The sequence below is a fragment of the Myotis lucifugus genome, unplaced genomic scaffold (genome assembly GCF_000147115.1).
Source record: "Myotis lucifugus unplaced genomic scaffold, Myoluc2.0 scaffold_544, whole genome shotgun sequence".
Classification (NCBI taxonomy): Eukaryota; Metazoa; Chordata; class Mammalia; order Chiroptera; family Vespertilionidae; genus Myotis; species Myotis lucifugus.
Genome location: NW_005871592.1, coordinates 365,494 through 385,414, shown reverse-complemented (window position 1 = coordinate 385,414; position 19,921 = coordinate 365,494). Strand labels below are relative to the sequence as shown.

The window sequence follows — 19,921 nt, the reverse complement described above, 5'->3', positions numbered from 1 at the left end:
GGCCAGGCCCCGCACACCACACTGTTCACCGCTTTTATTTTTTTTTTATTTTTATATGTTTTTATTGGTTTCAGAGAGGAAGGAAGAGGGAGAGAGAGAGAAACATCAATGAGGAGAGAGAATCATGGATCAGCTGCCTCCTGCACGCCCCCTACTGGGCATGGAGCCCGCAAGCCAGGCCTGTGCCCTGACCAGGGAATCGAACCCTGACCTCCTGGTTCCTAGGTCGACGCTCAACCACTGAGCTGCATCAGCCGGGCCACTGTTCACTGCTTAGTCATTCAATTATTTAACTGTGTTTTGTGAATCTCAACATTACCAGTAACGTGTGTGTATGTGTGTGCAACGTATGCAGCCCATGTCAACGGAGTCCGGCCCAGCGTGTGACTGAGCGGCACGGAGTGACCCGACGGCCCTCATCTCAGAGCATCTCGGCCCGAGGCCCCTTGGAGCGGGTACCACCGGTTTCCCTCCTTAGCTCCGCTCTCCTCTCTCCTGAGCAGAGCATCCGGGCGTTTCCCAAAACGCCGTCATTCCCGTTGGGCGGAATGGAACCATCCCCTCAGACACGGTTCTCCCCGAAGTCAACCGGCTGCTGCCCTCGGTGAGACGTCCTTCCCGTGCTGACCGGGGGCTTTCCTCGCCCCCCGCGCCTCCCTCCCTCGCTCCGCACGCTCCCCCTGCGGCTCCCCCTGCGGCTTGGCCTGGAGCTCTCCCCCCCCCTTTGTCTTCCTGCACCGTCTACTCAACAGCAGCCACGTGCAGAGAGGAGCTGTCCTCCCGCATCGCTGTCGGTGTGCCCGCTCCGTCTGCGCTCACGGCTGTACCCGGCCGCTGACACCCCTGTGCTGCTCCAGGGAGAGGATGCGGACCACAGTGAGACACGCAGCCCATGCCGAGATCTGCCTCGAGACTGAACACAGTATTTTTACCCCTGATGGTTAGTTTACTCCTATGTTCAATAACTTTAACTCTCTGAGGCTGATCGCATTCTATGTAGACACACCTCCTCCACTGTGTCCTCCGTTTTATTTTTCCGCTCTTGTTTTTTGTGTTGTTGTTTTGTTGTTGGTTTGTGTTTTTTTTTTAGCAACAAGACGTTAAACAATAAAACAGGCTCCTTTGCTCCAGCTGGTAATTTCTCCGAACTAGCAATAGATTATTCCTCTTTTCGTGACATCATAATCATCTATGCAGAAGTACCATGTATCTTTGTGTAGAAGCTACTGTTTCCATTAAATTTAATTACCTCCCCCTGTGGTTTTAAATAGAAGTGGCTTCAAAATGAGGGCAGCTTCTATTAAATTTAATTACTTTCCCCTGCTGCTTGCCTGGTAACCGTGCCTGGCAATCAGCCTGTGAACCAGAGTATATGGTGGCCGTGTACTTGCAATAACAAAACAGTACCCACACTGCCTCCTGCGTTTCTCCTTCCTCCGCCTTTAAATGCTGTTTAGCTTTGATTTAAGATCCTAAAAAGAAAATGAGCACTGATAGGAGAGATATTTTAAAAATCCATGTTTGTTTCACAGGCTAAACACAGGGAAACGGGCCATTTCTGTGCAATGCCCTTGGAGGTGCTCGCCCTCGGAGGTTCCACTCACAACTTGTACGTTAGTGTCATGCGATGGACGATGAGCTTTATATACCTCACCCTTTTTTTAATGTCTAGTAAAAAGCCTTCCTGGACCCTGACCAGATGGATCTAAATACTGCTTGCTAAAAAAAAAAAAAAAAAAGGCACCAAGTGAGGGAAGAAATGCAAAGAAATATTCACAAATCGTAATGTGCAAATGTGGAAAAGCCACCAGCGGGCTCATTAAAGACCACTGTCTCCGGGAAAAAGAAAAGTTAACCCATGTGCTCTATGATAGTGTGAAAATGTCAATCTGTTTTAAAATACCATGATATCATCTAATGCAATATAAAATTTTAAGTACCTCCTTTTTAATTAAATATTAATTAGGAGGAAATACTGCTCAGTTCACCCACCATTGTACTGTTTACTTTGTTACAAACAGGCAGAATTTAGATGAACAAAATTTCCATTCAATCACACAGTTTAGTATAAATATAAAACAAGACACCCCTTAAGCATTTTAAGTAACAAATTAAACATTTACATTTTTTACTGTGCACCGAGGCTTAACATTTATGCAGCTTCAAAACCAAAGTACAGCCCCCAGGGAAGTCTCTCACTGACAAATTAATACCTTAGAGAACGGAGCTGAATGGTGGCAATGAACTCATTTGTTCCCCCAATAATGAAGAATGACTTTTTCTTTACCACATCTGTGACTGTTGCCATGGCGACCCAGCCTTACCTCATTGCCTCTCGGAGAGCGCCTCGCTCGCCCAGCGTCGTGTGCTTGATGTCATCGAAATTATTCTCCAGCTTCTCGCAATCCTGCAACATATTAAAAAATGCATCAATCCTCCGGCATCCGGAGGTAAAAATTTCATCTGTGCAATTAGGAAAAATGGAATTGATTATATTGATGATGGGCTCCTGAAGGAGACGCACACCCCTGGAACGGGGTAGGATTCATTAAAACTGACAGTGTGAATTCCACAGTAACCAAATATAAACGTCTCAGGATACAGCTGTGACAGGAGTCTTTTGACCAATTTTCCAAAACTGGGAAGGTAGAAGAAGTGAGTAAAAACCAGTTCTCTGAATTCATCTCGGGCATGTCAAAGCCATTTAAATTCAAAAGAGAATGTCAATAAAGTTATGATAAATATTTAGTTCTAAATGAATTAGAACTTACTACGATGAAAAGATACAGCCCAGATCTAAAATAATAAAGGCTCCAACATTTTGGAAGTGAAATTGTATAAATCTTTAATAGCAATTGCATATATAAAATGTTTACAATTGTATATATACACACACACATGTACATTTCTTATCATTAAGTGACATTATATCAGGTTCTTAGCATTCCTGGGTTAAATTTTCTAAAATTGTAAAATTTTGCTACAATTTTAACTATTTTTTTCATTTAAAACTTAATCTTACATGACCCTAGTAAGTTTTAAAAACATTATGGGATTCCATTTTAGACTGAAAAAAAGTATCCATATGAGTTTCGGCATTTTAGACTTTATGTAGAATTTAGTTGGACTTAATCATAGAATTTAGTGTTTTAGTAAATTTAACAAACAGCAAAACTAAATAATCAAATTTTAAACATTAATGTGTTCTTTGTATTCTCAAACTGTACACAAGATGCTGGATTTTAGAAAATTACAGAATTTATATTAATAATTTCCAATATCTAAGAATCAATTTATTTAAAATCTATGGGTATATATGTACTTCTATTTTTACCCTGATTTTTATATTCAGCCAAATTAAGGCAAATATTCTTTTTAACACATACTTATATATACTTTTATAATAAAAATCTTGAAAATTACCATAATGTAGCCAAAATAATTTAAATTCTGAATAACAGTTCCTTCTCACATAAATTAGAACTCGCCTCGTGTGGCCTTTATCTTTTCACTTTTTTCGTAGTGTCTTTTCATGAAGGGAATTTCTTATGTTTAATGAGGCCCTATTTTTTACTGCTTAACTTTATGCTTAGTGCTCTCTGTGGCCTTTGTGTGAAAGCTTTGACTTCCTCAAAGTTATGAATATGTTTTCCTATACTTTTTCACCAATCTTTATTATTTTACATTTCACATTTGGATGTGCAATCCATCTGGGAATGGCATATCTGTATATGGTGTGAGTTAGGAAATCACACCTATTGGTAATCAATTCAATCATTACTATTTATTGGGGAAAAAAACCCACAACATTTCCCCCACTGTAATTCAGAATCATCTTTTTCCATAAAGTAAGTCACGGCACACATGGGTCTGTTTCCAGGGTCCCTACTGGCCGACTGCTCAATTTCCTATACTTGTGCCAATATCACACTATTTAAATTACTTATAGCCATAATAAAAGTCCTACAAATAAATATGAAAAAGGCAATAATTCAATGGGACGTGAGCAAAAGACTCTATGAATACTACGTAAAGGGAATATCCACATATTCCACTAAAAAACCAAGCAAACATGCTCAACGACATTAGTCATGAGGAAGATGCCAATTTAAACAATGAGATACCGCTACACACTTTGGAAATGACAAAAATGAAAAGGATAGATTGCACAAAGTGGGCTCTTATCTATATATATAAAAGGCTAATATGCAAAGTGTCCCTGCTGGAGTGTGACTGAAAGACCCGGAATTCTATCACTCTCTATGACGTGCACTGACCACCAGGGGGTGGCATGGAATGAAGGAAGGCCCCTGCCGGCAGCCGGCAGCCAGGGAAGGGAGGCCCCGGCTGGCAGCTGGAAGGCCCCGCTCGGCCCTGATCACCGGCCAGGCCTAGGGACCCCACCCGTGCATGAATTTCATGCACTGGGCCTCTAGTTTTAGTATAAAAAGCAACTAACGCACTGCTCTGGAACTGTCAGTTGTTACGACCACTTTGTAAAAGCTAATTAGCAGCCCTTTCCAAAGCTGAATGTTCCCACCCAGGAAAACACTCAGAACGAGTGTGCAACGTGTTCACCTGGAACAAGAATGGTGATGGGACCACTAGTCAAAGTAGTCCCAAACTGGACACAAGTCGCATGCACCTCCAGGTGGAAGGTATAGAGAATGACACGTTAATGCAGTGGAAAACTTCATGGCAGTGAGAACGGGCAAGCTGTGGCTATGTGCAGTTATATAGATGCACCTCACGGCCATGGTGTTGGGCACAGAAAGTGGTGCAGAGCAAACGTATTCCATTTATATGAAGCTCAAAAGTAGGCAGCTACAGTGAACCATGCAAAAGTGAAAATAAGAAAGCAATTCCATTTATGAGCATAAAAAAAAAGAGTAAAATACTTCCAAATACATTTAACAAAAGAAGCATACGATTTGTGCACTCAAAAGAATGCAACATCACCTAAAATTTTTAAAAAACGAAAGTAAGTGGAAAGATATCCCATGTTCATGGATTAGAAGACATGATATTGTTAAAATCTTACCACTTTCTAAATCAATCTGAAGATATAAAAGCAATTCCTGTCAAAATCCCAGGATTTCGATGTTTTATTTTTATAAATTTTGACAAGATGGATCTTAAAACTCACATAAAATTACAAGGGACCCAGAATAGTCAAAATATTCTTAAAAAACAAAAGTGCAAATTTGAAGAACTCATATTTCCTGATTTAGAGCAACATATAACGGCATAAACATTTGTGCACAAATGTTCATAACAGGATTGTTCATAAAAGTAAAAAAGTAGAAAAAATCCAAAGGTCAATCAAATAATAAATGGATACACAGAAGTGATATACCGATACAATGAAATATTATTCAGCCATAAAAAGGGAAGCTCTGATCCATGCTACATGGATGAGACTTGAAAACGCTATGCCAAGTGAAAAGGCCAGCTACAAAAGGCCACACCGTATGACTGCATGTCTATGAAATGTACAGTACAGGCAAGTCCTTGGAGATCAAAAGGAGATGAGTGGTGGCCACAGGGTCACGTGGTTACGTTTTAGAGAGATTGAAGTGTTCTGGGATTAGTGATGATCCATGCACAAGTCTGTGAACATACTGAAAAAAACTGAATTAGACGCTTTTAAAAGAGTGAACTTTATGGAATATGAATTATATCTCAATAAGGCTGTTATTAAAAAATAGGCAAAACTAATCAAGATGACGGAAGTTGGTAGATGATGGCTACAGGAGGCATGAGAGGGTCTTTAGGATACCCTTTAATTCACTGAGTAAAAATGCAGGGAACTAGATGCTTAAGATCTGTTTGCTTTGTCACGTCGTTATACGGCAGTGAAATGTTTTCAGATGACAGTTTGTGCTCTGGTTAAGAAATCATAATGCAATCACATGTCATTGTAGTTAAAATTAAAGAATGCCTATAAGAAGTTCAAAGTATCAAAGACTTAATAAATGTTAGCTCCCAGCCAATACTAATGAAATAACACTTTATTATTTATTAAAATTCTGTACCAAAGATCCAGTTCTGTAATGAAGTCTAACCCTGATTAAGCTTTGACACTTTATTAATTAAAATTATGAACTTTCCTTATATATAGTGACTCGTTTTAAAGAATGACATTTAGATAACTCTAAATGCAAAGATGAGTAACTAAATTATTTGGGCTGAAAATGAATCAACGGCTTAAAAAAAGTCATATAAAAATATTCATTGACTGGGATTATTCATTCCAACTAATTTTCCATTGAATTCAAATTGTTTTCATAAAATGTATTCAAAGGATATGATATTATCTATGGTAGAGACAGTACTCAAATTCAGAGTTTCTGATTCTAAATCTCATTCTTTTCATTCCCCAAATTTAGCCATTAATGGAAAACAATGTGTAATTTCTCTGAGGTCAGATTACACTTCCTGTCTCTACATGGAGGTCTGCCATAAACCCAACCCCAGCAATTCACACGCATCTCTTCTGTCTCTCATTTAAATCTCTTCTTTTAAATTTTATTTTATTGTTTGAAGTATTACAAATAGTAGTACATATGTCTCCTTTTTTTCCCCATTGACCTCCCCCCGGCCTCCCTTACCCCCCCCCGCCCCTGCCGGCACATGCCCTCACCACCCACCCCTCCCAGTGTCTTGCGTCCATTGGTTATGCTTATATGCATGCACACAAGTCCTTTGGTTGATCTCTTACCCCCCCCCCCAAACCCTCCCCTGCCTTCCCACTGTAGTTTGACAGTCTGTTCGATGCTTCTTTGCCTCTGTATCTATTTTTGTTCATCAGTTCATAATGTTCTTTATATTCCACAAATGAGTACGATCTGCCATTTGGCCCAGTAATATCACATTTAAATCTTAAAGTGGAAGGTTGCATAGCCTTTATGGCTTTCCACTTGGAAAACAACACCTATCTGTAATTTGATGCTTCCTCACAGATGGTTTATAAATCAGATGAGGGAATAGATAGTTCTATTTAATTGCTATGGGCATATTTTTAATAAAGCTCCAATTCTGGATACACACACACAGTGTGTGTGTGTGTGTGTGTGTGTGTGTGTGTGTGTGTAAAATCTTAGCTGGATGGATTCATTTAATAGAAATAAATCTGTCCCTGGACAAGATACTCTTGTTTGGTATGGTTGGCTTTTAAGAAAACCTTAGAAATGTTGCATTTATCAGGGATTAACAAAACCACATAACACTATATATCTGAATCTCTTTATTTAAAAACAATTGTTTTGAGTTAGAACACTGTCTTTAAGACCCACAATGCTATTATAAATGTGAGATATAAACGTTAACACCAGTGGAATGGCCTGATAATTACACTATTGTAATTAAGAGAGAATTTTAAGATCTCAATTTAGCCATTTAAAGTTACTCCCTAGACTAGAGCAATCATGCCCGTAGCAAAAGAAAGTCACAGATAACAAATACTTAAGGCATCAGACACAGCAGCTCAGAATCAGAAACAAACCCAGATGGAGTTCACAAAGCCTCGTCATTCCAATGTCATGTCTGAAGTCCCTTGGGAAAAACTGTATAATAAAATGTAATAAAACATTTAAAAAACAATATTTCTTATAAGTTATAAATCTTCCCAAAAAACGAATGCTCGTCTGATCAGTTGTTTGGGGTAAAGGTCCTATTACCATAAAATCCATGTGTAGACAACTTTGAAAAACTATTTTTGAAGACATTTTACGCCCTCAGGTTTATATTTTTAAAATGCTTTCAGGATCTCAAAGGTTCCAGATGTTACCACACATACACACACACAAAAAGTGCATCTGCCTCCTTTTCTATGTGGTGGATTGAGAGCATAAAGAATGAACCACACAATTTTTGGTTTATCTGTTTTTCTTTTGGCCCTGAAATCCCTCATCACCTTCCTCCTCTCGCCACCTGCACTGTAATTTAAACTTTTTCTTGGCGTCTACAGCTGCAGAGGGACGAGTTCATAAAAGACATAAAAGAAGAATCTGTCAACAAAAGCTCACTGCCACCAATCCAGTGCCAACAGGAGGCCCCAGTATGGGGTGCAGAAAAAAGAGAAACTTTTTTCAGATGAACAGTTAGCCAACCAACTGAAATTGCACTCCTTGGAGAAAAAAGGGTGGCCCGCTTATATAAAGTTCCTGCCCTGGTCCCTGATTGGTCCATTTCTATGCAAATGAGGAATCCACATTTGCAGTCTGATTGGTCCCAAAAGCACTGTCCTGATTGGTGGATATTGCGCATTCTGACCGGTTGCTATGGAGCTGCTCCTCTTGATTAGTAAAGATGCAAATGAGGCTATAGCTCTGCAGCTCTCATTGGATGGGGCAGATCTCAGCCCATTGGTTGAAATAGGATTCCAGGAACTCCATTAAAAGGCGGGCTCAGCTGGCAGGAGCACAGAGCAGGAGGCTGGCAGCTCTGTCTGGCTTTTCCCTGAAATGCATTCTGCATCCAAGCCGTCTGCAAAGAGTGACTGCTAGATTCTGGTTATGAATTTGGGCCCCACGAACCACAAGGGATCCTTCTGGGCAGGTCTATTTCATCTCAGAGTCAATAAAACAAGTAACATTGTTGAGTTTCAAGTTCTTCAAAGCCCATCCCTAGCATAAAACAGTGGGGCTGGAAGACGACTTGACTATCTGGTCCGTCCAGTGTTGTAGTAAAACACAGAAATGTTTAAAAATGCTTAAAGAATGTTAGAAAAGTTTTAAAATGTTTAACTTTCCTTAAAACTTAAAGTGTAATATTAAAGACACATTCCCCACAGCCTTGAAGCCTGTGTACCCCAGAGATAAGGATTTAAACTAACGCAGCGACTTGTCAAGACAAACACTTGCCTGAGTGACTACTCTCCTTAGCCCCTCGCCTTGTTTGAGATGAACATATGCGCATTGACATAAATCACTGATAGCCACCTGAGCTGCTACAGGTACGAACAAGCTTTAAACATGGACCCTGGCCAGCTAACGATGCCCGTCTGTGGAGACAGCCACAAAGGCTCCACGCTTCTCTCTGCCAAACGACAGAAAAACGGTAACACCCGATTGAGACGCGACTGAGCTCTCAGGTGAGGAACGCCGGCCCCCTGCACCCGGACTGGCCCAGCCCAGCTGCCGGACCCCAGAGGACAGCACCACAAGGATCCCTAACTAAGCTTGTACCCACAGCTCAGGAATTTGTGTGAGTAATAAAAAAGCTGTGTGATTTGCAACTGCCTATGTTTCATGTGGTGTAATTCCTCCGGCAGTTAACTGAATTATTTTGCAGACGCTTAAAATTTAAATGAAAGCTTCTGGTCCCTCTGGTCCTAGGCCTGCCCATGGTCCTGCTTGTGTAGAGTAGCCTCTTCGCTAGCAACTACTTGAATGTCCCACACCTGCACGGTTAGAGACGCCTTGGATAAACCCCCAGATCCTTTTCCGGGATCTACGTGGGACATCCAGCCACAGAGACAGGAGATAAGCACATTCTCTTGAGGCAAAAGGGAGAGAAAAGTTGGACAAAGAAGCCTGAAGAAGCCCACGGAGCTCTCCCCGGCTCCAGGACCTGAGGCCAAAGTCCTCAGACTCGGCGGGCCGGCTTCCAGAGCGCCTGAGGGTGTGTCTTCGTTTTCGTGATCAGAAGCCTCAACGTTAGTAGTGATTTTACCTGGAAGTGGTTAAAGGCACTCACCTTGCCATGAAGTGCAATGGCAACCTAAAGTGAGTGTTAGGTTGTCCGATAGGAAGGGACAGAGCCCTCCCCGTGTGACACTCGGGTATCTGCAGAGTCTCCTGTTCCCAACAAAACAGTAAAGGAAGGAGGGAAGCCCTGTAAGCATCTGAAAGGTCCAACTGTTACCGTAACCAGAATTACTTCTGTGTCCTGACATGGAAATCAAATCCAAGATTTTTAAAAAAATACATTGTTCTAGAACAATACCAGCGTATGACGGTATCAAGGCAGAGGTACAGGGGTTGAAATGAAATGGAGAAAAATGTTAGTCTTTTACCATATGAGATAAACATCCCAAGCAACTAACATCTTCTTCTGCTCATCCGTTAATAACATTAGGTATCCGATCCACTGGGTGAGAGGCAAACGGACTCGCTGTCATGCCCACTCTCAGTAACACGCCCCTAACATTTGGGATAACCACACGTCCTCCTGTCAGTCTGTGCTCAGTCCGGTTCCTGGGAGAGTGTGCGTCTGAGAGAAATGACAAGCTCATTTCTAAGGAACAAATACTGAAAGATACTCTTCGTTGTAGGGGATTCTCTATGTTAGCGTAGGACGATCCCAGAAGATAATTTCAGGCATAAGTAGGACACAGGAGATTTATTTTCCAGAATATAAAAAACTACCAAACCCGTCTAAAAACATGACCTGTCCGTGGTGATGACGCGCACTTTCTACTTTTCCAGCAGCTCATCATGCCCTTTGATTAGGATAATTGCAGAGGCAAATCGGTGCGTGCATTTCATAGAAAAGAAGGGAAAGGCAGAGGCTGAAGAAGGGGAAGGAGGGACACAGAGAGAATGAACAAACTACTCACATCAGCAAGCACGAGAAAAAATCGTGATTAGTAATCAACCCTGGGGCGAGAAGCAGGCCTCTGAACCTGGACATGGCGGAGCAAGCCAGCCGGGGCACACGGAAAAACAGAAGAACATGGAAGATACTACATTTCACGTGGACCAGATATTCCATTCACCGCAACAACGGGAGCCATCCCTCCTCAACGAGGAGGAAACTGGAGATCCGCATTAGTGACAGTGGTCCAAGTCCCCGTGTGTGGGCACAGGATGAACTGCAGGAAACCAGCCACCACTGAGGGCTTACTCTGTAGGACACATGCTCCTAGGAGCCTCCCGCACTGAATGTGCATGAAGCACAGATATCCTTACCTTCCCAACGAGGAAACGAGCACAGGGGGATGGCGAGGACTTGCCCAAGCTCATCTGGAAGGAAGGGACAGAGCAGGGGTCTGAACCCAGTCTCCGATCGCCCCGAGACCGCTTCGAAGAGGAAGGTGAATAAAGTGAACATGATCAAGCTCTGAATAGGTCCTCTTCTAGGTGTGGCTCATTAAACTGATTTATGTATTTATTTATTTTTTAAAAATATATTTGTATTGATTTCAGAGAGGAAGGGAGATGGAGAGATAGAAACATCAATGATGAGAGAGAATCATGAATCCCCTGCCTCCTGCATGCCACACACTGGGGATCGAGCCCACAACCCGGGCATGTGTCCTGGCCAGGAATCGAACCGTGACCTCCTGGTTCATAGGTCGACACCTAACCATTGAGCCACACCAGCCGGGCTGATCATTAAATGTAGACACCAGACTGGAGAGAGAACCACTTACTAGTAACGTGGGGCCTGAGTCCCTGCAGAATTCTGTCTCCTTTCTCTCCAGATGTGCTGGACAGAAACAAGGAACCCAATCTACACGTTTAAGCCAAATTAATACCCATAAATATTTTGCATGCAACAGTCTTTCTTTGGGCCTGTGACACCACCGTGACAAATATAATGAGCAATTAAATCCCCAAGGGCTCCGACTTTGGCAGCAATTAAAGCAGAAACGAGAAAGTACGCATCAAAAAGGACGGGTTTGGGTGGCCTGCTGCCAAATGAAGGCCCGGGGGTGGAGGGAAGGTCTAGAGTTTCCACTGTGATAGATTTGATAGTGTTTTATCTCTCGTCTGTGTTAAGGACTGTATGAAAGGATAATAAAACAAATGAGGGGAATATCAACAGCAACCTGGAAACTAAATAACCCATTAGGAGATCTCTGGACGCTGAGAAATGTAAATAAGATCAGACACCACAGAATAACGAATTCAACCACACGGCGACAGAGTCACGGGCTGCACGGAGCGGGAAAGAAGCGGAAATGTTAGCCGCGTACATTATTAAACGAGAGAAATCATGACTCCCCTACGACTTCACTTTCATAGGCCTGCATCTCTCTATGAAATCATCACAGTAACTAGAACTAAACAGATTGGATCTAAGCTCTGTACACTAATTAGAATTTCAGAATCAGAAAACCCATTTTAATAAATGAGAAGACTCAGTTCCATCATCCAAGTCACAGAGAGTTAATGGCACAGCCACTAGAACCGAAGTCGCTAAATTATTTAATAGTAAAACCTCAGGTCAATCAATTAAATCGCAATTCAGAAAAAAAAATTCTTAAAAGTCTACCCTGTGCTTGGCATCATACTAAGCACATAACCAGGGACATCAAGGTAAGACGAGACCCCACGCTGATTGCAATCAGGTGAGAAGAGAGGGGTTAACTCTGGAGCAGAGGTGTCTGGGAGTTCATTACTTCTGAACATGTCTTCAAATGAGTCAACAGGTTTCAGATGAAGGAAAACAAAAGACTAAGGTAGTGGAATTGGCTCTGGCCTCAGAGCTTGGTGTGATGCCGACCAGCCAGGTGTCCTTACGCAGGTTCTAACGGGGCTCATTCTCAGTGAAACGTTGGGTTGTCGGCAGAATTACATGAAATAATGCATGGGAGTCACTTGGCAGACTGAACAAATAGGTCTGCAGAAGGTGGTGGAAGGAGAGCAAGGAGAGGACGCCTGTCCATGAACTTCCCCCTAGTCCTGACGGCTCCGATTTTATGGAGGGAGATAGAAAATGTGCATTTTTCATGTCTTCCTGGTGATTCTTAGCAATAATAAAGTAAAATAAATGCAGTATTTATAGAAAAAGAAGATTTTTAATGTTTTGACCACAAGATCCCTACAAGAATACAAAGAAAATCATGATCCTTTTCTCTTAAAAAATTAATATGTTAAACATACACATGCATATATACACAGCATCCCCCCAAAATGTACACACACTTTGAATAATTACAAAGGCAGTATTTATTAAACTACATTTCATTTTCAAAATGTAACAGAAATCAGCTCTTAAAGGGTGCATACATTTTTTCGAGACGCCCTGTATCTGCAATACGCCGTGTCTAATTTCCCGGGCCAGCGGATCCCCGGAAACACACCCGCGCCCATGGCGATGTGTCTCTCGGGAAGGATGACTGCACTGGACCTGGATTACATGGCAATGCAGGTTACAAACATAACCAGCTGCCCCCGGCCTCGAGAAGCAAGGGGCCCAACAGTCCACTTTGTCCTGGTGTTTGATAATGACGTGTAAGTTCAAATTACTAATGAAAGTATGATGTGAAAGTCAACCCTGTGCCAAGCTGGAAATGAAAGCCATTCATTCATTCACTCATCCATTCATTCAAGAGGTATTGAGAATCCATCTAATACAGTGGTTCTCAACCTTCTGGCCCTTTAAATACAGTTCCTCATGTCGTGACCCAACCATAAAATTATTTTCGTTGCTACTTCATAACTGTAATGTTGCTACTGTTATGAATCGTAATGTAAATATCTGATATGCAGGATGGTCTTAGGCGACCCCTGTGAAAGGGTCGCTCAACCGCCAAAGGGGTCATGACCCACAGGTTGAGAACCGCAGATCTAATAGGTACCAGATACTATGCTGTTGCTAGGGATACCAAGGCTTCAAAACCAAAACCAAAAAACTCTTCTTTTTTTAAAAAAAAATACATTTTCAATACAACAAGGTAATTGATATTAGGCAAGCACACCCCCGTCCAGTGGGAGAATCATAGCCACATATTAATCATGCATTAATGATCATTTCAAATTTGCAGCACATTATATTCTGAAGGACCCACAGGGAATTATCACCATGGAGGCAATTATAAATTCACATTTTTAAAATGGGAGAAATTTAAATAAAATAGCACACTCCAAGTTATACTAATACAAGTCTAAGATGACTGAATATTGATTAGCTTAATGGTTTTATTTAGGCAGTGAGAAAAATCGAAAAAAGATAATGCGAGTGCCTTTACTTCTCATGTAGTTAGAAATTCCTAAGGTTGAAGTTCCTCTAAAGATTGAATGAGTCTGCCCAGCCAGCGTGGCTCATTGGTTGAGTGTCGACCTATGAACCAGGAGGTCTTGGTTCAATTCCCCGTCAGGACACAGGCCCGAGTTTCGGGATCAGCCCCCAGTGTGGGGCATGCAGGAGGCCACCGATCAATGACTCTCTCTCATCATTGATGTTTCTCTCTCTCTCTCCCTCTCCACTCCCCTCTGAAATCAATAATATATTTTTAAAAAAGAATGAATGAGTCCATTCGGTGAAATGTTGTATTTTAATTCTGGCCCCTGAAAAATGTCTCAAAACTAGCCCCACTGAAGTTCTTTCCAAGTCAAGGAAGAAATAATGACAAGATTCGGGTTTTTAAAATTCCAGATGATCATTCTAATACCAATAGACGATTTCCAGTTCTAAACAAGAGATTCATATTTCAATAGATAATTGCTTTTCCCTTCAGTATGTCTTAACCAGCCTAATCCTTTCAGGGAACATTAAGACGTAATCATATTTAGCTAATGTCATTTCGCTAATGGCGGCCAGCTTACAATCTGGCCTGTCTAGGAGAATCATGGGAGTCAGAGTGAAAGGGGATATAATGTAGTAGAAGAAACAGGAGATGCGGAGACAGGAACTCGGGGTGAAGCCCCAGCTCTGCAGCTGAACTGTGGATGGGCTCTCACCCTCTCCATCCGCGCTATTCCCTCCCAAAACGAAGACATCGACGAAGATGGTAAAAGTAATGGTCCCCCACCCCCCTTCAATGAGCTGTTGGGAGGGAAAACTAAATGAGATTACGTTTGTGAAAATATATTCAAAACTAAACAGCACTTTTCCGATATTCCTATACATTTTAAATGGACAGAATAAACCTCGCAGGTTCAAAGTCTAAATCAAAATGTATTTTAGTTCTAGTTATTTGGAAATATTTTAAGATTTCAACCCTCATTTATGGTAAGAATTACATGATAATTTAATACTTCCCCAAGGGAAGCAAAAGATAAAATAAAAATATTCTGCAGCTTCCTACCTGATGGTCATTAATCCCTATATCCACAGAAGATCAACAAATTCAAGGTTTTTTCCTTTTTAAAAAAAAAAATGTTTTTATTGATTTCAGAGAAAGGAAAGAGAGCGCTAGAAAATGAATGATGAGAGAGAATCATTGATTGGCTTCCTCCTGCACGCCTCCTACTGGGGATGAAGCCCGTAACCCGGGCATGTGCCCTTGACCGGGAATCAAACTGCGACCTCCTGGTTTGTGGGTTGATGCTCAACCACTGAGCCACACCAACCAGGCAAGATGGTTTGCTTTTTAATCTGAATATCTTCTTCAGAATGACCACCCGGTTCTTTACGTCACGTTCAGTGGTGTTTTGGTTGAGTCTCGCCTGGTGTACACGGTATCAGTGCTGGAACAAACACTGGGCGCACTGTGTACAGAGGCGCTGGCAATCTCGCGTCACTGCACAAACCTCATGATTTGGTTTTTGGAAGTCATCACTGTTTACTGATTCATGTCATCATGACCAGGGGAAGGCTTTCAAAGGTCAATTCAAATGATGAAGATCTGCTTCAACCAGGGAAGTTGGCTCACCTGCAAGCTCGCTGTGATCTGACCAGTCTCGTTGCCCACCAGGCGTCCTGGGCTCAGCCGGCCCTGCCAAGGTCCCTCCTGGCATCTCTCCTTCACTTCTCCTCCACTCTGTCTCAGGGCCTTCGCTCTTGCTGTTCCCTCTGCCTGAAACGTTCTTCCCCCCAATATTCGTGGGGCTTGCTCCCTCATCTCCTTCAGGTCTCCGCTCGACTGTCACTGTTTTAGAAACATCTTCCCTGCCCGGTCAGTGTGACTCAGTGGTTGAGCATGGACCCAGGAACCAAGGTGTCACTGGCTGTATTCCCAGTCGGGGCACATCCCCAGGTTGCGGGCTCCATCCCCAGTGTGGGGCGTGCAGGAGGCAGCCGATCCATGAGTCTCTCTCATCAATGGTGTTTCTATCTCTCTTTCCCTCTCCCTTCCTCTCTGAAATCAATAAAAATATATTTAAAAACAATACTTGAAAACTCGCTATACATTTACTTTTATCTCAATTCTCTTGTTTGGAATAAACTCCCTTGCACTCACAGCAAAGTGAGTCCCTTCAAAGAGGAAGGAGGAATTTAGTGGATGGGATACTGCAACCTAACCATCCCTAGTGCATCCCCGATTCTAACCGTACATGACAGACAAAAACATGCAACGCGGGCTTCCCCAAAGCACCTAAATTCATCAACTGACTTTTGTCTCTGAAGAAAAACAACATGCCTACAGTTCCCCAACATGCAGTTGCGGAATGCTTGGTACCAGCTAGATATGCAAAAAGAGGAAAACTAAACTAGCATTTCCCATCGTTTATCTTTAAAAGCACATGTGTGTTTTAAATGTGCGAGCAAACATGAATAGAACCATGTAAGTTCTTGGGCCACGTTAAAATTCGGGGAGGTAATCATTTTGTGTCACAAAAGATAAAGGCTCCTAATATCCTTTTGGTTTTGAAGAAATAAAGGCTTTTCCGTGACAGTAACTTCCATAAATGTGTATGGAGAAAGAGGAGCCGGCGGAGACGTCGGCATTGCTAACCATTGTCTATCAGTCTGTTTTTAATAATTTTTCTCTGGCATGTAATCCTCTTTAATTAGATTCCACTCTGTTGTTTCAAGACCCCGTAAGCGGGCGTCTCCTGCGCCAGCTGCTGGAGCAGGAGTTCCTGTCGAAGTGATATTCACAATGAGCACGCAGAAGGTTTACAATTAGACCCTTGCTAATAAGTCGTGCTATTTTCCCCAACAATCCTAAGTGCTAATCTTCAGAAGGCATTTTAAAATTAGCTAAAAATTCTGTCAAGAGATTTACAAAAATTGTGAGCATGAAGATAATTATGTCACAGTCCTTGGACTCCATCTCTGATTGTGCGCATAAATCAGGAAGTGTCAGCTGCGGTTTTTCCCTTAATAATGATCCTTCCAGCAATATATTACAGCCTAAGCCCCCAGTATCATGTTTGTTTCTGGTTTCGAGAACACTCGACAGTTATTTCAAAAGTTCGGAACTGATGAAATCAGTTCACTATTCCCCAGAGTAATTAGTGGTCATCAGTTCTAAAATTTTAAGTCTTGGTAATAAGCAGATTAACAGGGAAGGTATAAATTCGGTGTTCATGAACCCTCCGTCTTGAGGCACTAAACACTTAGATGTGATCGTGAATTTTTACAAACTATTGATGACATAAAAATCTAACACAGCAGATAGTAGACACAGGGGCATACAGATGTGAACAGACTTCTAAAACGTATAGATACATTTTATGTCAACACCAGAGGTACATGAAACACAAAATCTGCGTCTGAAATGTGTATTGAATGTGTTATCATCTGTCAGTCCATGATTCTCGTTCTTCCTTATAAAAACATGACCTTCATTTCAGAAGGTCTGAGCCAAAAAATAAATTCTCTCCCTTTCTTCCAATCATCATAAATTACAAGTGTGTTTTGACTTTCTCTGATTAAACAGAGTAGAACAAAAGATGAAATTTCGAGCTAAGCTCAACATCCTAATAAAAGCCAAAGTCTGAGACAGGGACCTTATTTTTTTAATTAAGTTTATTGGGGGTGACAGTGGTTACCCAGACGACATGGGTTTCAGGTGTACAATTCTAGGACCTGTCGCCTGTGTGTCACTGTGTGGCCACCACCCATAGAGAAGACGGTGATCCTCAGGTGCTGCACCAGGGAGCTGGCTGCCTGTTGTGCCTGTCACTCCATCAAGCATGTTAGAAACAGCGGGTAAAAATTCTAGTTCTCCGGGGGCTTCGATGCTGTAACCTGTAGAAATGTCTGGAAGGAAGGAAGGGAGGTGGCCCAGACACATGAAAGGGAAGGGTGCGTTTTCCTGGACGATGGATGAGCTTCATGACGGATATTCTGGGGACAACGGTTCAATATTTTGTCCGTCGACTATAATCAACAGTCACAGTTGCCATCTTTACGGAATCCTGTGATCTTCCCATGAAATCTCCGAGGGGAGAGATTGTGCGCAGGAAGGAATTAGTAAACGGGGGGCCTGGTTATTACCACTGAGTGGGGTATTGTCAACTCGGCTGCACAGAACTCGAACGGGGATGCTGCTGGCCCAGGAGGCAGCGGAGGAGCCAGACGCAGAGATTTCAGCAGGTCCGTGTGAATGGCCGATTTTCTGAAAAATTAGTTTGTAGCCTTAGAAACCAGGCTTCTTTCCTCATTGGTTAAACCAACCAACAGACGAGTCTCTCTTCTGCAAAATACACAAGATCTTTCACAACGTCCTTAAAAATGTTTTAGCAGCAAACACATCAGTATGTCTCTCCTTTCACAGTCTACTCCCCAATTTAAAAAAAAAATCAAACACTGAAAATTCTGCAGATAAGGGAAACTGCATTTTCAAGTTTAATTTTCCTTTAATTTCAAACCTTATTAAATAACTAGTGTTCAGTTACACAACTAACATATAACCTTGTTAAACTGGGAAATATGCCAAGTTACATAACAAGGAATAGTTCTCTAGCCCCAACCTACCATCTTCTGTATGCCAGCCACTTACACACAATGACTACCCTTCAAGTTTTCCATGCTCACACAAACATATGCTTTATTGTAGTTTTACTGTGTGTGTGTGTGGTTTTTTCAATGAGATTCACCTTTTTTAAAATTTTTATTTTCACCTGTATTACATTTCCTTTTATTTTTTAATTTTTTTATTGATTTCAGAGAGGAAGGGAGAGGGAGAGAGTGATAGAAACATCAATGACGAGGATCAGTGATCAGCTGCCTCCTGCACACCGCACACCCCCCACTGGGGATCGAGCCCGCTAGACTTGAACTGGTTGATCGTGGGGTTCTCTGCCTTCCTGTTTTGTTCCCTTCAACTTCTCCCATTTGGACGTGAGCTATAAACTCTGCTTTGCTGGGCTCCTTGACCCAAGGGCATTTTTCTTGGGCATCCAACGTACATTAGGGGCTGTGATGGGCTGGGAGAGCAAGAATGACCCACGGTTGCCCTGACCAGTTTGTCTCCGTGGATAGAGCGTCGGCCTGTGGACTGAAGGGTCCCAGGTTCGATTCCGGTCAAGGGCATGTACCTTGGTTGGGGGCACATCCCCAGTAGGCAGCTGATCGATGTTTCTCTCTCATCGATGTTTCTAACTCTCTATCCCTCTCCCTTCCTCTCTGTAAAAAATCAATAAAATATATATTTTAATTAAAGAAAAAAAAGAATGACCCACGGTCAAGGCAACAGTTCACATTTGACGATTAACCGTTTGAGTCCCAAGCAGCGCGATCGCGCTGCTGAGATTTTATGTCGAGAAAACCCAGCACATTTCGAACATTGTGGACAGCTGACGGTGCGTTACTGATTGTCGAAGTCGCGCGCTCAGATTTACTGACGCAAGTACATCACACAGCTCCTTTTAATTGAGTCCCAAGCAGCACGATCGCGCTGCTTGTATTTCTCGACATAAAATAAAACAAGCGCTATCACGCTGTTTGGGTCTTTTCGTACTCATTTAGAGAAAGCGCGGTTGCGCTGTTTGGGATTCTTCGACAGTTTTTTTTTCAATACCCCCCGGGGACTCAAACGGATAAATATGCTAATTAGAACTGGACACCATTCTGTACATCCCTCTCAGGGGACCTTCCCAAATGAAGCTGCAGTGGCAGTGGCTGAGGCAGAGCCAGGTTAGGGGGGATCAGGCAGGCGGGTGAGCGGGTAAGGAGTGATCAGGCAGGCCAGTCAAGTGGTTAAGAAACCAGTGGTCCCTGGATTGTGAGAGGGATGTCTGAACTGCCAGTTAAGGGCCCAATTCCCACAGGGGATTTCCTGGCAGGATCAGGGCCTAAACCAGCAGGTCAGACATCTCCCAAGGGGGTCCAGGATTGGTGAAGAGGGTGCAGGGCT

General features: G+C 42.4%; 1 protein-coding gene across 3 annotated transcripts in view; it reads right to left on the bottom strand.

The window, feature by feature from the left end:
• The window catches only part of LOC102429763 (dihydropyrimidine dehydrogenase [NADP(+)]-like), a 169,144-nt gene that overhangs the window by 111,548 nt on the left and 37,675 nt on the right, over nt 1-19,921 (bottom strand). For all 3 annotated transcript variants that reach the window (XM_014446503.2, XM_014446504.2, XM_023745451.1), the window contains exon 3: nt 2,325-2,407. In XM_014446503.2, the coding sequence (XP_014301989.1) occupies nt 2,325-2,407 (83 nt within the window). The remainder of the gene's footprint in view (nt 1-2,324; nt 2,408-19,921) is intronic.